At 51.5% G+C, this 13,865-nt stretch overlaps 1 protein-coding gene across 1 annotated transcript; it reads right to left on the minus strand.

Moving 5' to 3' along the window:
* Window positions 1–263: 263 nt before the first annotated feature.
* On the minus strand, window positions 264–13,294 carry AIRE (autoimmune regulator). The gene is made up of 15 exons (XM_027838074.1): window positions 13,145–13,294; window positions 12,530–12,704; window positions 12,193–12,345; window positions 11,896–11,967; window positions 9,498–9,611; window positions 8,663–9,225; window positions 8,468–8,548; window positions 7,489–7,604; window positions 6,285–6,375; window positions 6,176–6,188; window positions 5,877–5,972; window positions 3,409–3,664; window positions 2,262–2,358; window positions 1,127–1,195; window positions 264–344 (listed from the first exon to the last, which is right to left on the minus strand). The coding sequence occupies exons 1-15, from the start codon at window positions 13,292–13,294 to the stop codon at window positions 264–266; spliced, it is 2,127 nt and encodes a 708-aa protein (XP_027693875.1).
* Between the last annotated feature and the right edge of the window lie 571 nt (window positions 13,295–13,865).

A 13,865-nucleotide genomic window follows, 5' to 3' on the forward strand; every position in this document is an offset into this window, starting at 1 on the left:
ACTCCATTCCCCTCCACCTCCACTCCACGGCCCCTCCCACAAAGCACAGAGATGAGTAATCTTGAATAAGTAAATGAGTACTTTTGTGGAATGGCATGATACAGCCAAACACTGGCCATTGCTCCTGCATTCAGAGGATGCTCAAGAAATCTGCAGATTGCTGGACACGCTTGTGGGAAAGAGCCCTGGGTCTCTCAAGATGTCCGTCACCGCCACCTATCCATGTTCTTCCTTGGCTGACTGGGCTCCATTTTTATAGGACATTAAGAAAAAAAGCTCTGGGCCTCAGAGAGGGGGCGTGACATATTCTGGAATGCCCACTGTAGGATTCCATCAAAGGAGTTCTGGAAGACAGAGCCCCACCATGCTCTCAGGGGGTTCAGGGAAAAGGTGATGAGGCCCCCCACCCTCTCAGAAAAGGCTGCCTGCCTAATGGAATAGGCATTGGCACCCTCAGCCTGGGAGTGGGGGTTGGAGCCCCATCTGGTCCTCTATTTAAGAAGCAGCCAGGGCTTAGTGTGTAGGGTGCAGCATTTGGAATCAGGGATAAATCCTGGGTGCAAATTCTGCCTCAGACCCTTAAGAGCTGTGGGACCCTCAGTGACTCACTGAACCATGCTCAGCCTCAGTTTCCTCCCTTGTGAAATGAAAGGGATGGATCCATGGCCTCTAAGGTCCTTTCCAGTTCCAGGTGTAGGATCCCATGATTCTAGATCTTCATGGACACCGTGAAGGACACATGGTCCTCTCTCCAACCCATCCCTCCATTTCAGCCTCACCCTGACCTCATCCCACCTGAAAAATAGCTAACTTTTGACCAGGAACCTGACTAGATGTGGGAGCTGTCCAGGTGTTCTCTGAACTTCCAGGTTCTAGAACAGTAAGAATGTTCTATTCCTCGACACCAAGAAGACTAAATGGATAGAACGAGAAGGGCCCTTGAAGACCCCTCAGTCCAGCCCCCTTGTGTCATTCACAGGTACCCTGGGGTCATTGATTCAGAGATGGAGGGGACCTCAGAGGTCCAAGGACCTTATGTCACAAAGTCCTCTGTGCGAGATGTTGAGTCAAATCCAATAAGGTGGAATTTGCTAGGGGCTAACGTGAGACTCCACAGGTCAGTTACCTCTCCCAGGAGTGAGTCCAGCTCATCTTTGTTCAGAATGGCCTCATTCCGAGAAGAATCTCCGCTCACCTGGGTTGGAGAGAAGTGGAAGGTCAGCCGTGTTTCAAGCAGTAGTTGGGTCTAAGGCAAGATGTTTCTCCAGAACGCCAGCCCCAGCTAACAGCCCGCCCAGAGGCCTTTGTCCTGACCCTCCCTAGAGGACTGCTAGCCTCTGGTCCTGAGGGGTCGGGGCCAGCGTGTGCCTCCTGCCACAGGAGGGGAGGGGGCTACTCTTTCTCACCCTCTTTCCCTCCCAACCTTGGGGCCGGCCCCACGGGCTCAAAGAGGCTTTGTTCTAAGTTCCCTTGGAAAGTCTGGGGAGCCCTGTGAGTCAGGGAGCCTGGAAAGCCAGCAGTGTGAACATAAGGTTATTTAGGTTAGTTAAGAGCTGCCAGGTGGCACAGTAGATAGAGTGCCTGCACTAGAGTCAGGAAGACTCATCTGAGTTCAAATCTGACCTCAGGCACTTACTAGCTGTGTGACCCTGGGCAAGTCTGTTTGCCTTGGTTTCCTCATCTGTAAAATGAACCAAAGAAAGAAATGGCAAGCCACTCCGGTATCTTTACCAAGAGAACCCCAAATGGGGTCATGGAGAGTCAAACACAACTGAAAAATGACTGAACAACAGCAAAGCTGGGGCAGCTAGGTGGCGCAGTGGATAGAACATTGGCCCTGGAGTCAGGAGGATCTGAGTTCAAATCTGGCCTCAGACACTTGACACTTACTACCTGTGTGACCTTGGGCAAGTCACTTAACCCCATTGCCTACAAAAAACAAAAACAAAAATAACCAAAGTTGTTAGTTAATGAAGATATCAATCAGTGTGTTCTGGACTAACTTGAATTCCAGAAAGGGGGCTTGGGCCCACTTCAGTCAAGGTTCATTCTTGAACCTCCCAGGTTCCCTTCATTTCCGGGGGACAATGGCATGTGAAGCCACAGCTCCCTCTGGCTCCTGGGAAGGCGTCTGGGGAGCCCACACAGTGGCAGTCTCCCACACAAGGGATTTCTTAGACCTTGCATAGGCCTGTAGGCAGGGATTAGGAAGAAATCTCATTAGATTGATAAACTTGGTAATGGCTGAGGGCCCCACTGACCTTCACAGATTCCAGGGCTGAGATGCTAGAGCTCAGAGTATCTTCTCCAGGAGTGAGGGCAGGGTCTTGTGAACACAATTTGCACTTGGCGATCCCCCTGGAATGAGAGGAAAGGACAGAGAAGGTAGAGATGCTTCCTGTGGTGGTTGGGTAGAGGGCGGGGTGAGCTGGGCTTGTGGGCAGGACATATGGGGTCAAAGGAGAGCAGAGGCTCAGGTTTCCATTCCTGTGGAAGGGCTCAATTTACCAAGCTCAAGTTAACTAGGTTTGAAGAGTTTGTCCCAGGTGAGCCTCCTGTTTCTGTAGGACAACCTAGATCAACTAGGATGTCTTTTTAAAAAAATATTTTTATTTATTTCATTAAATATTTCCCAATTACATTAAAAATTTTAACATTCATCTTAAAAAAATTTGAGTTCCAAAATCTCTCCCACCCCTTGAGAAGGTTGCTTTTTGGCTAGGCAATGAGGTTAAGTGACTTGCCCAGGGTCACACAGCTAGTAAATGTCAAGTGTCTGAGGTCAGATTTGAACTCAGGTCCTCCTGACTCCAAGGCTGGAGCCCTACCCACTGTTCCACCTAGCTGTCTCTCTGATATCTTTTTAAGCTCTGACATTCCCCTCTATTTTGGTGTCCTATTTCCTGATGGAAGTCTAGTCCCCTATCTTCTCTACCGGGCCCTGTCCTTCCCTCTGGACTGTAAATTCCAAGGTTACTCCTTAATCTCTTCCTTCCTAACCTAAACTCTCATAGTGATTACCATAAAGATGTGAATGCCTGGGGCAGCTAGGTGGCACAGTGGATAGAGCACCGGCCCTGGAGTCGGGAGGACCTGAGTTCAAATCTGGCCTCAGACCAAATACTTGACACTTACTAGCTGTGTGACCCTGGGCAAGTCACTTAACCCCAATGGCCTAAAAATAAAAAAAATAAATAAATAAGATGTGAATGCCTGACACCCAAAGGAATGCATCTCTAAAGGCAAAACCTCAGCCTCCTTCTAGCAGGTTAGGAGGTGTGCTTAAGGTGCCTCACATTCCTAGAGATCAGAGATCTCAGGGGCTCTGAGGATGTCCCTCCTTGGTCCCCAGTGGAGTCTTGTGAGGGCTTCCTTCCAGCAGGCTTGCTTTGGCCAGACGTCACTCACCCTGTCCTGCTGGAGTTGGCTGGGAAGTGACAGCGCCAATGGAAGGCCCTGGAGCACTGGGCACAGTGAAGCACGTCTTCACTTCTTTGGCAGACCTCACACCTGTCCTCAGCTGAGAGCTTCTGCCACAGAGAGATCCCATCACCAGGAGGGCAGCATAGGAACGTGAGCCAGCAGCACAGCACGCCCCCTCCTCCCATCTCACCCCCAAATGCCAATGCTGTCCTCCCTGTGATAGCTCCTCCGAGGAGAGAGCCTGCCAGAAAAAAGATGACTGGCAGTGAATTGTGTCTCTGAAACCATAGCACTCCCCCATTCGGGAAGCCCTGCAGATATAGCCACAGTATACAATGATGTTGTGTGTAAGGAACTGCCTCCTTTCTATCTGGGCATTGCTTTTACTAAAAGAGGCCGGGAAAAGACATTTGGGGTGAAAAACAAAGAAAAGCAGCCTGACACTGTGCTGAGAGAAGGTGGAATCAAAGCAGCCCCTCGCATCCAGATTGGGAGAGCTCCTCAGAAGGAAAGAAGGATGGGAGAGATTGCATCTGCTGTTTTGAGTGGTCCCAGGTTAAGCTCTAAGCTTACCACCATGCTACCAACTCAAGCCTTGACTGACATCACCTCCCTCCTCTCTCCTCTGAACTGGAGAGCTGAGTACCAGACTCCTCCCAATGCTTTTCTTTATAGAGGGCAGAAACTGGACTCTCAGCTCACTCCACTTTGCATCTGCTTCTCTGCCTGGTTTCAACTCCTAGGCGCCTGAGAGATGAGTTGTAGCTGTGTGAGCAGCCTTCTGGAGCCTCCAGCATGAAGGCAAGGACAAGCAAGCTAGTCCTAGCCTAGGAAGAGAAGCCTGAAGAGAGTTGGGGGGCTGGGGAGGGAGGCCAGTGCCATATTCTTTATACACACTACAAACCAAACCTTTGGTAACTTCTCATCTTGAAGCATAACTTTAGTCATAGTCAAAGAGTCTCCAAGGTCATTTGAGCCCTCTCCAGGAAAAGTGGCCATCTGGCCTTGGCTTACAGACCTGCACTGAGGAACAACCCTCCACCTCCTGAGGCAGCTTAGACCACTTGGCAGCTGAGGTGGAGGGACAGATCTCATGGGTGGCCAGTCCTTCCCTAATCAAGCCTTCATTAGCCTTTGACCACTTCTACCCATGGCTCCTCTGGGGCCAAACAAAACCAACCTAATCCCTCATCTTCATCTATCCATGCTCTTCCAACACTTGTGGTCAGTGTTCTCAGGTCCCATTCTCCCTTTCCTCCACCCCTTCCTCCCCCACCTAGTGTCCTTTTCTCTGACTGACCCCTGCGTTACAGGTTTCTAGGTCCCTCCAGTCTGGCTGCCTTCCTCTGGATGTTCTCCAACCGATTAATACTTTTCTTTCTTTTTTTTCTTTTTTTTTTTTTTTTTCTTTTTTTGGTGAGGCAATTGGGGTTAAGTGACTTGCCCAGGGTCACACAGCTAGTAAATGTCAAGTGCCTGAGGCCGGATTTGAACTCAACGATCAATACTTTTCTTAAACTTTGGTGCCCAGACCTGACCACAACCCTCCATCTTCAGTCTGACCGAGGCAGAGGACAGCTCTTGCCTCCCTTGTCCTGGACCCCATGCCTCTCAATGCAGCCTCAGTGTGAGCTGCAATCTCATGTATTTTATGTCAGTTAGATCTGAAGTCCCCAGAAACCAGGAATCTCATTCAAATGAACTACCATCCAGCCACACCTCCCCTCTCATATTTGTGAAGCTGGATTTTTAAACCCACGTGTAAGAGTTTAGATTAATCTCTCTTAAATCTCTGGGGATACAAAGTCAGAAGGAAAACTATTAACTCTGGCCCAGTACTCTTCTGGATTCCAACTGCATCATCAATCAATCAATCAATCAACCAATCAACATTTGTCATCCATCAGTTCAGTTCTTCCCCACAGCTTGGTGGCATTTGAAAGGCTGTCCTGTGCTGGAGGCCTTGGGCTTAGCCTGATTGGCCCCCAGAGGATTCCAGGAGTAGACTTACTAGCCAGGAGATGTGCCAGAATGGAACAAGCTGCCTTAGGAGGTAGCGGGTGCCCCCTCTCTGTAGCTCTGTGAGCAGAAGAATCCATCTTTTTGGAGGACGTAGTGAAGGGCCTTCTGGCTCAGGTGTGGGTTGAACAAGCTGGCTACTATAGTCCATAGGAGTCCTGAGGGTCTGTGGTCTAAAAGGCCTGGGCTGCTAGCTTCTGAAGGGATGGCTTTGTTTAACTGTCCATTGCTTTGTAAGCCCCTGGCCAGCACCTGCCGGCTGCCTAAAAGTACCATCTGAATGCAATGACAGAGAGGAAGGAAAGGGTAGGAGGGTCTAGAATCCTGGGGATGGGCCCAAGATGCTTGAAGAAGCCAGACTACGCCCAGAGAGTTAGGGCGGCCCCAGAAAAGCACTCAAAATCCACAGTTTGTGACCTTGCAGTCTCACTCACCTGCTGCCTCTCGGGCCCTGAGTTCTGCAGGGGCTGGCAGGTGGCCAGAGGAAGTACTGGCATCAGAGATGGAGAAGAAGCAGGGGGGAGAGGCTGCTTGAAGGTGAAAGGAGCCCCCAGGCCTGGGGTGGGCTCCTGGATGGGGTTCCTCGCCTGTGTTCTAGCTGGCCTCAGCCCAAGGACAGCCTGCTTGGAAAGAACAGGAATGACTGGCCCTGAATGTTAAATGACCGATTTTGGACAATGTCAATGGAAGGGAAAACCGATCCTCAAGCTGACTTTTGGGTTATGACCCCCACCAACTTTTGGCTTCTGGGAGAAAGAATCAGGACCACGGACAAGGTAACTGCTGGAGAACAGAGAACTCACATCCCTGCAGATTTGAGGGGCCTCAGTTCAGTTGCATACCGAAGTCTCCGGGTGGAGGGCTCTGTCTTCTCCATGATGCCCATCCTGGTGCACCTTCCCAACTATGCAGCATCCACACCGCCACATCCCACTGGAAGCAGAGTCTCCCAGCAGGTAGAGGAGCACGGAGAAGGGGGGAAAGGGAGAGTCCATTTACCAGTGTTTCCCAGCACCTCCTTTCCACAAACCATCTCTTTTAGGAAATTAGAAATGACATTTTTGATCACAGAATTATAGTCTCAGGGCAGGCAGGGGCCCCAGAGGCATCTAATCCAACCCTTACCAGAAAGAAACCTCCTTAGCAGACCTGTCAAGTGGTTGTTCAGCCTCTACTTGAGGCTCCAAGGGGAGAGATCTCACCACCTTCCAAGGCAGCCCCTTCCACTTACGGGCTCTTAGGAAGTTGTTTCGGACATCCAGCCTTAATTCGCATCATTGCTGAACCTGCCTGCCTTGGCCTCGCCCCCACATACCCACCCACACCTCTGGTTTTGTCCTCTGGGCCCAAGGAGAACAAGTCTCCACCTGTCTCCCCAAGTTAGCTCTTCAGCCACTTGACAAGGGCTGTCATGTTCCCCAAGGTGACATGCACTCGGTACCCTTGACTATCCTGCTTGCACTCCTCGGAGCCCTTCCTAGCTTATCAATGTCCTTCTCAAACTGGTGCCTAGGACTGACTACAGGGCTCCAGATGGGGTCTGGCCAGAGCAGAGGCCAGCCAAACGCTTCCTCCCTGGTCCTGGAGGCTGCTTAAGAGCTCACTACCTTTTTCAGTTGTCATATTATAGCACTGGTGCCTACTGAACTTGGAAACTATTACTCTTTCCTCCCCACCCCCAGCCCATCTTCTTCAGATGAACTCTCCCTATATCCTCTGAGCAAGAAGGACTGCTGTCCAGCTAAGCATTTCCCCCTCTGGTTGGGAGGTGTTTATAGGGTGACTTGTGATGATACACTCACCCTAGGATGCCCCCCAAACCCCCATCTGTCATGCCAGAGTGGTTAGGACCATGGCCAATTGGGCAAATCGTACCCCATCCCCTTCATTTTCCTCCTCAGTATGATGAGGAGGTATATGAAGGGATGTCTAAGGTTCTTCCAAGTTGCCAGGCCCTCTGGGCATGGGGGCCTTGGTTGGATTGACCTGCTAAGCAAAGCCAGGGGACTGTGGACCTCCTAGGCTCTGGCTCCCTTGGGCTCCTACCTGGGAATCTCTGTCAATGGTGGCTCTAGGCAGGCCAGGTGGAAGGCCCGGGGACAACCATCACAGCAGATCAGCTCCCCACCGTCTCTGCACACAGCACACTCATCATCATTCTTCTAAAGCCAGGGGGAACCAAAATTCCAGTCTTGCTGCCTGCCCCAGTATCCTCCCTCCTCAATCATAGGTCTGAGCCAGAGAACCCAATCTGATGGGCCCATTGGAGCATGACAGGCAACAGAGGCAGGGCTGTGCAGGCTTGCTCATGTGGTCTAAGGGGTCCATCTCACCTCCTCCCCCAACCCAGTGAGCTATGTCTTTTTCTTCAGCCTCATCTCTTCTCTCCTGGGAGCCTATGCCCACCAGCTTGCCTTAGCCCCCTTCAGGATCTTCCCGAAGCAGAGTGAGCTGCTCACATAATCCTGTTAATAACTCATCCCCTCTGCCCCCCACACATCACAGAATGTCAGAGCTGGAAGCTCAGAGGTTGTCCACTCTACTGCATCTTTCAGAAAGGGGTCATCCAGCCTGCACTCCCACTCTGAGACAGTTCTCATTGTTAGGTCTTCTCTGACATCCAGGCTGTAGCTTTCCCCTCCTCCCTCCCCCGACTTCTGGCTCTGCCCTGGGGCGGGGGGGAGTCCCAAGTGGAACAAAGCTGATCCCTCCTTCCTAATACAACCCTTCAGATTCTTGAAAATGGCCATTCATCCAAATAAAAATGTAGGTCTCCTGAGGGGATGTCACTGCCAATCTTGAAATTGCCATCTGTCGATGTGAAGTCATGCCCACTCTGGACCTTGTCAGGGCTCTCTAATGTCCTTCCAGCCCCTCAGTCACAGTAGGTTAGAATTCTGTTAGACTCACTTACCTCTCCATTCCTCATGCCTGAACCCAACCCATTTCACCTCCACCTAGGGCTGGGCAGCCTGGTGTATGCAGCAGGGTAGGGGAGGAGGGGGAAGGAGTGACCTGTCTTTACCTGGTGGAGGTGCAGTTCTGAGGGCTGGGCTGGAGCAGCAGGCACACCATTCTGTTGGCTCTGCTGCAGCTCTGCTCTGCCCTGGAGGTAGAAAACCAGAGGGTCCTCACCCATCAGAAGGTGAGCTCTGCCCCAAGTCATTGCCCTCTGCACTGGGCAAAGCTCCTTCATTCTAGCAGTTCAGCAGAGACATGCTGTGGTGCCCAGGCTGCAGATGTGATGGGGACAAAGAGAAGCTTTAGGGGTGCCCAAGGTGCTCTTGGGGGCCTCAGAGGCAGCACACAGATGAGGAGAGAGGCCAAGGGAATCCTGAGAATGGTGAGTGCTGTCTGCCTGCATAGTCACACTGTCTCTAGCAGACCCCAGCAGAGATGGTCTCCAGCAGGGCACCAGGGAGTCACAGAGGAGCCCTGGGAGCTTAGTGAACCTTTGCTCCCAGGGAGCCCTGGGCCTGCCCCTGAGGCTTCCCAGCTCCAGGTCAGCACCCTTGGGTGCCTCTCTGTCAGGTGGAGACTTCGAAGTGGGGCTGCCATTGGGCAGGGCAAGGCTGGATAGTGCAGGTGAGAGGGGGATAAGACACTGCATCCTCAGAGGGGCTGCTAACTCCACCTCTGCAGGCCTCACGTTTTGGGGCGCTTGGGTAGCTTTGGTTCGTGTTGGCGGCTTCGGGCTTCTTGTTTTGTTCTTCCCACTGGGCTCCTCAAACTTGCCTGGTGTGTAAAACTCTCCCCCAACTTGGATACATTTCTTGGAGCCTCCTGGAAGGAAGGGCCTGGGGTCAGGGGAGGGCTGGCCTGGGGGCCATGCACCCTCCGGGCACTATGGGTACTCTGGAGCCCTCAGTCCCTATATCAGCTCTCTTGGCCATGTGTCTGGTCTAGGATGACTCTAGTGGCCGGCCACCCCATTAGCTCAGAATCAGGCCCTTTTCTCCTCTTTGGCTCTAGGGACAAGATGTCCTGAGGGGCTCATCCCTCTTGCTTCAGTTGCTCTTTAGGCCCTGCCCCCCCCCCCCCCCCATGTCACCTACCTGACTCAAACACCTGTTTGATAAGGACACCCTCTACTGCCCCACAGGTGCCTGGGAGCTCGCTGGATGCCACAGCCACAGCCCTCTGGACTGATGCAGATACACTCCGAATTCCTATGGGGCCAAGAGATAAGAAGACAGCTGTCAGTCCCCTCCTGCACTAAAAGCACACCCCTGATCTGAGCACTTTCTATGCACAACCTCCCCCTCTATCTATCATACTCCTGTTCTCCATCCTCACTGCAAGCTCCAAGCCCTCCACCCCTCATTTCTTCCCTAGGCCATGACTCTTGCAATGGCTACACCCTCCTCTCTTGCCCTTTGACCCCTTGGTGAACCAGCTCATCTCTCCACCACCCTCTTCTCTCAAGTCCATTGCCCTGTTCTTTTTCTGATCTTGCCCTGCCAAGCTTTAGTTTTGGATCATTCCCACCATTTGAGGCTTGCACCCCAGCTTACGTACTATGGAATGATGCTGGAGAAATTCACAGACCTGTCCATAACAATTTTATTTCACATAATCTCAGCTGGGTTCTCACTGCAGCAAGACAATTCTTTTACACTTAATTGATTCACTCTCCCACTCACCACAGAAGCTTTTCTAAACCTTCTTTTCTTTCCCTGGACCTTCTCCCTTCACCCTATCAGAGAGAAACTCACCTTGTACTTCACCAAAAAAAAATCGAGACCATTCACCAAGACCTTCCCTCTCTCCCTCCTTCTTCCTCCTCTCACAACCTCTTGGCAGCATCCCCCACCCCCTCCTTTATCCCTGTCTGTTATGAAGAGGTTAACACCCCTTCCCTGAGGCCAACCTTTCCCCATTCATCCTTAATGTACCCTTTCCTAGCAGATGCCAACTCTCTCATCTTCAGTTTCTCATCTACTGGCTCCATCGCTGCTGCCTACAAACATGCCCTTGTCTCTCTCTTCCTCAAAAACCCTTCCTAGATCCCACCACCCCTGCTAAATATCATCCTCTATCTCCCCTCGCTTTCTCACTTGGATTCCTAAAAAAGCTGCCGACACTTTGTACCTCTTCTCTCACTTCTCCCACCTTTGTGACGTGGTTGCTTACCTCAGCATTCAGCTGAAACAGCTTTCTCCTAAGTTACTTGTCATCGTCATCATCATCATCAATCATCATCATCATCATCATCATCATCTCTGTCTCTCCTCTCTCTCTGTCTCTCTCTCTCTTTCTCTTTCTGTCTCTCTCTCCTCTGTCTTGGTCTCTGTCTTTGTCTCTCTCTCAAGAACACTGTTAGATTCTGTTTATGCTTAATAAATGCTTGTTGACTGACAGGCTGACTATGAACGTTTCAGACTGGATGCCCTGGAGACATCATTCCTTTCCTCACACTGCCTATTAATCCAGTTCTTCAGTCGTTTTTCAGTCATGTCTGACTCTTCCTGACCCCGTTTGGGGTTTTCTCAGCAGAGATACTGGAGTGGTTTGCCATTTCCTTCTCTAGCTCATTTAACAGATGAAGAAGCTGAGGCAAGCAGGGTGAAGTGACTTGCCCAGGGTCACACAGCTAGTAAGTATCTGAAGCCAGATTTGAACTCAGGGAAGATGAGTCTTTCTGACTCCAGGCCTGGTACTCTACCACTGTGTCACCAAGCTCTGCTCATTTTACAAGGAACTGAGGTCCAGGGAGGATGGACATCAGTCAGATTGCCCAGGATCTTCAGTTATGCTCAAATGAGTTTTCCCTGAAACCCGTACTCAATTCAGTGACTAACAAAAAGGTGGGGGCAGCTAGGTGGTGCGGTGGATAGAGCACCGGCCCTGGAGTCAGGAGGACTTGAGTTCAAATCCAGCCTCAGACACATAACACTTACTAGCTGTGTGACCCTGGGTAAGTCACTTAACCCCAATTGCCTTGCCTAAAAAATAAAATAAAATAAAAAAGGTGAAATAGAGAATGATTCTCCAGACCATAACCTACAACATCTTTTCATAGAATGTGAATTAGCTATCTGCTGCCCCCATCCTCATTCAAACTGCCTGAGCTTAGAACCTGACACTTATTAGCTGTATGACTCTGCAACTATTGCTGAATCTGTCTGAACCTCAATGTCCTTTTCTGTGAAATAGGCATAGTGAGGACCAAAGGAAGCCATGTTTGTAAAGAGCTTGGCAAACAGGAGTTGTCCTGGATGTGTTGGTGACTTGGGTAAAGGGCCCATGGGGCACAGCTATCTCAAAAGCCCTTGCTGTCTGCTCCCCCCCACCATGGTACTGCAGGCAGGCATTTGGGGGTAGCCGCTCAGTCTAGCCTCGCCCCTGAAGGAGGATTCTCGCACCCAGGATGGGCCTGGCCATGGCGTGTGGCGAGTGGGAGCATCCCGCAGGAGTTCTTCGAAGGGTACACCTCTAACAGGCTTCACTCACCGTTTCCCAGAGGGAAGCGAGGGGGCTCTGGGTTCTCCGGCTTCTTGGGGGGCTTCACCTTGTGGGGGGGCCCTGCATAGTAATAAGAAGGTAAATGGCCTCCTAGGCAGAGATTGGGCCCAATGGGGAAAAGGTGGGGGGCAGTGGGACCTGAGCACTGCATAGCTGTAGACAGAGCCCCCGAAGGCAGGGTGTGTGCTCACATCAGGTGGGGATGGACCACCAGGGAAGCCAGGACTTGGGACCAGGGCATCAGGGCCACAAAGGGCCATGGGACAGAATCTTTCTGTCACCCACCTGGACTGGAAGCACATCTCAGGGACTGCGAGGCTGATTGAGGGGACTCCTTTTCTTCAAGGCCCTTCCTCTTCCCCTGGAGTCTGCAGGTGCTTGAGACCTTCAGGCTGGCTGGGGGTCTCCTCCCCTTGTGGCCTCGGCTGAGGTCCACATCTGCAAGACAGGGGACCTCCCAGTGAGCTGGGAGCAGGCAGGGCTCTCTGGTGGAATAGCTCCCCTTCCTCTGGCCCCTCACAGGTAGAGGAGGAAGCCAGGATCCACAGGGGTGAGGCATGATCTGGTGCTGCCAGGGCAGTCCTCTGGACAGAGGGAGACCCCCACACCACCGTCCTCTCACCTTTGGGGAAGCTGCTATGAATGGCCTGTAACCTCCCGTATCTCTCTAGGTTGTAGTCCTTAAACAACACGGTCCAGAAGCTGCGTATGGACGCAGAGTCCCTCCCCAGGAGCCAGCTGAGCAGGGCATGGAGGGCCTTGTGGCAGCCGTCCTTTTCTCTTAGACTCTGAGTCTCCTAAAAGGAAACACATCCGGCATGGAAATGGGCATGGGAAAGTCTGGGCATCTTTTCCCAATTTTCCCCTAACTTGCAACCATTGAGTTAGAAATGACTTTGGAGGCCATTGAGCCTCCAAAGCTGGGGAAACTGAGGCCCAGAGAGGGAAGGAACTTAGCCAAGGGCAAGTGGAAGACTGTGGCTGGCCCCCTCGACTCCCGGTGGGGAGAGCCTGGCTCCCAACATGAACCTCCTAGGTCTTGAATGGGCGGGGGCAGCATCAGAGCCATGGCTGATCCACAAACTCGCCTTTGACGGTTAGGGATGGGAATGGTGAGGAGCAGGCTTCTTTCATAGGTTTCTCATCCAGCATCAGGGCACAAGGAGGTGTGAGACACCTGCAGACCTCAAGTCCTAAAGACTCCAAAAGGCAAGGATTAAAGTCTCCCTTCTCCTACCTTGAATTTGTCCTCCGTGATGACATCATGATCCGCCAGGCCATGGAGCAGAGGGAAAGTGTCATCCACCGCCATAGAGATCTCCGTTCGGTAGAGTTTCAGGAGCTGCCTGACATCTGTCTCTCCTGAGGGTCTGTCTGAGCTGGACATCCTGAGAGAGGCAGAGGTAGGTAGGACAGGGAGCTAGCTGACCTGTTGGGCTTCTCTAGTCAATTGGGGAGAAAGAGAGAGAGAGAGAGGGACAGAGACAGAGACAGAGACAGACACACACAGATAGAGACAGAGAGATGGAGACAGACATAGAGACACAGAGACAGACAGACAGACACAGAGAGACAGAGAGAGAGAAATATATGAGCAGAAAGAAATACAGAGACAGAAGGAGGCAAAGAAAAGAAATATGGATGCAAAAAGAGACAGAGAGACACAGAGAGAAATACAGGGACAGAAAGAGAAATACATAGAGAAAGAGAGGGAAATGCAGAGACAGAAGGAGACAGAGAGAAGAAATATGGATACAGAAAGAGGCCGAAACACAGACAGAAACACAGAGATAAAAATACAAAGAGACACAGAGAGAAATAGAGGCCAAGAAAATGGATGTTCCCATCACTTCACTTGGAGGCAGATTGGGTACACTTCTGTCCACATCCAAGTTGGTGTTATTTCTAACCCCCCTCTCCACCACTTTCCCCCTCCCTACCCTGCTGGACTCAGGAAA

Source organism: Vombatus ursinus, unplaced genomic scaffold (genome assembly GCF_900497805.2).
Source record: "Vombatus ursinus unplaced genomic scaffold, bare-nosed wombat genome assembly UNPS02014825.1, whole genome shotgun sequence".
Taxonomy (NCBI): Eukaryota; Metazoa; Chordata; class Mammalia; order Diprotodontia; family Vombatidae; genus Vombatus; species Vombatus ursinus.

What these genes read in the sequence shown, in the direction of transcription:
- AIRE (XM_027838074.1), bottom strand. Translation starts at nt 13,294, where the DNA reads ATGTCCAGCTCAGACAGACCCTCAGGAGAGACAGATGTCAGGCAGCTC. An exon ending in TCACGGAGGACAAATTCAAG is followed by an intron (nt 12,705 to 13,144) that starts GTAGGAGAAGGG and finishes GTTTCCTTTTAG; the next exon opens with GAGACTCAGAGTCTAAGAGA. An exon ending in CAAACAGGTGTTTGAGTCAG is followed by an intron (nt 9,226 to 9,497) that starts GTAGGTGACATG and finishes CCTTCCTTCCAG; the next exon opens with GAGGCTCCAAGAAATGTATC.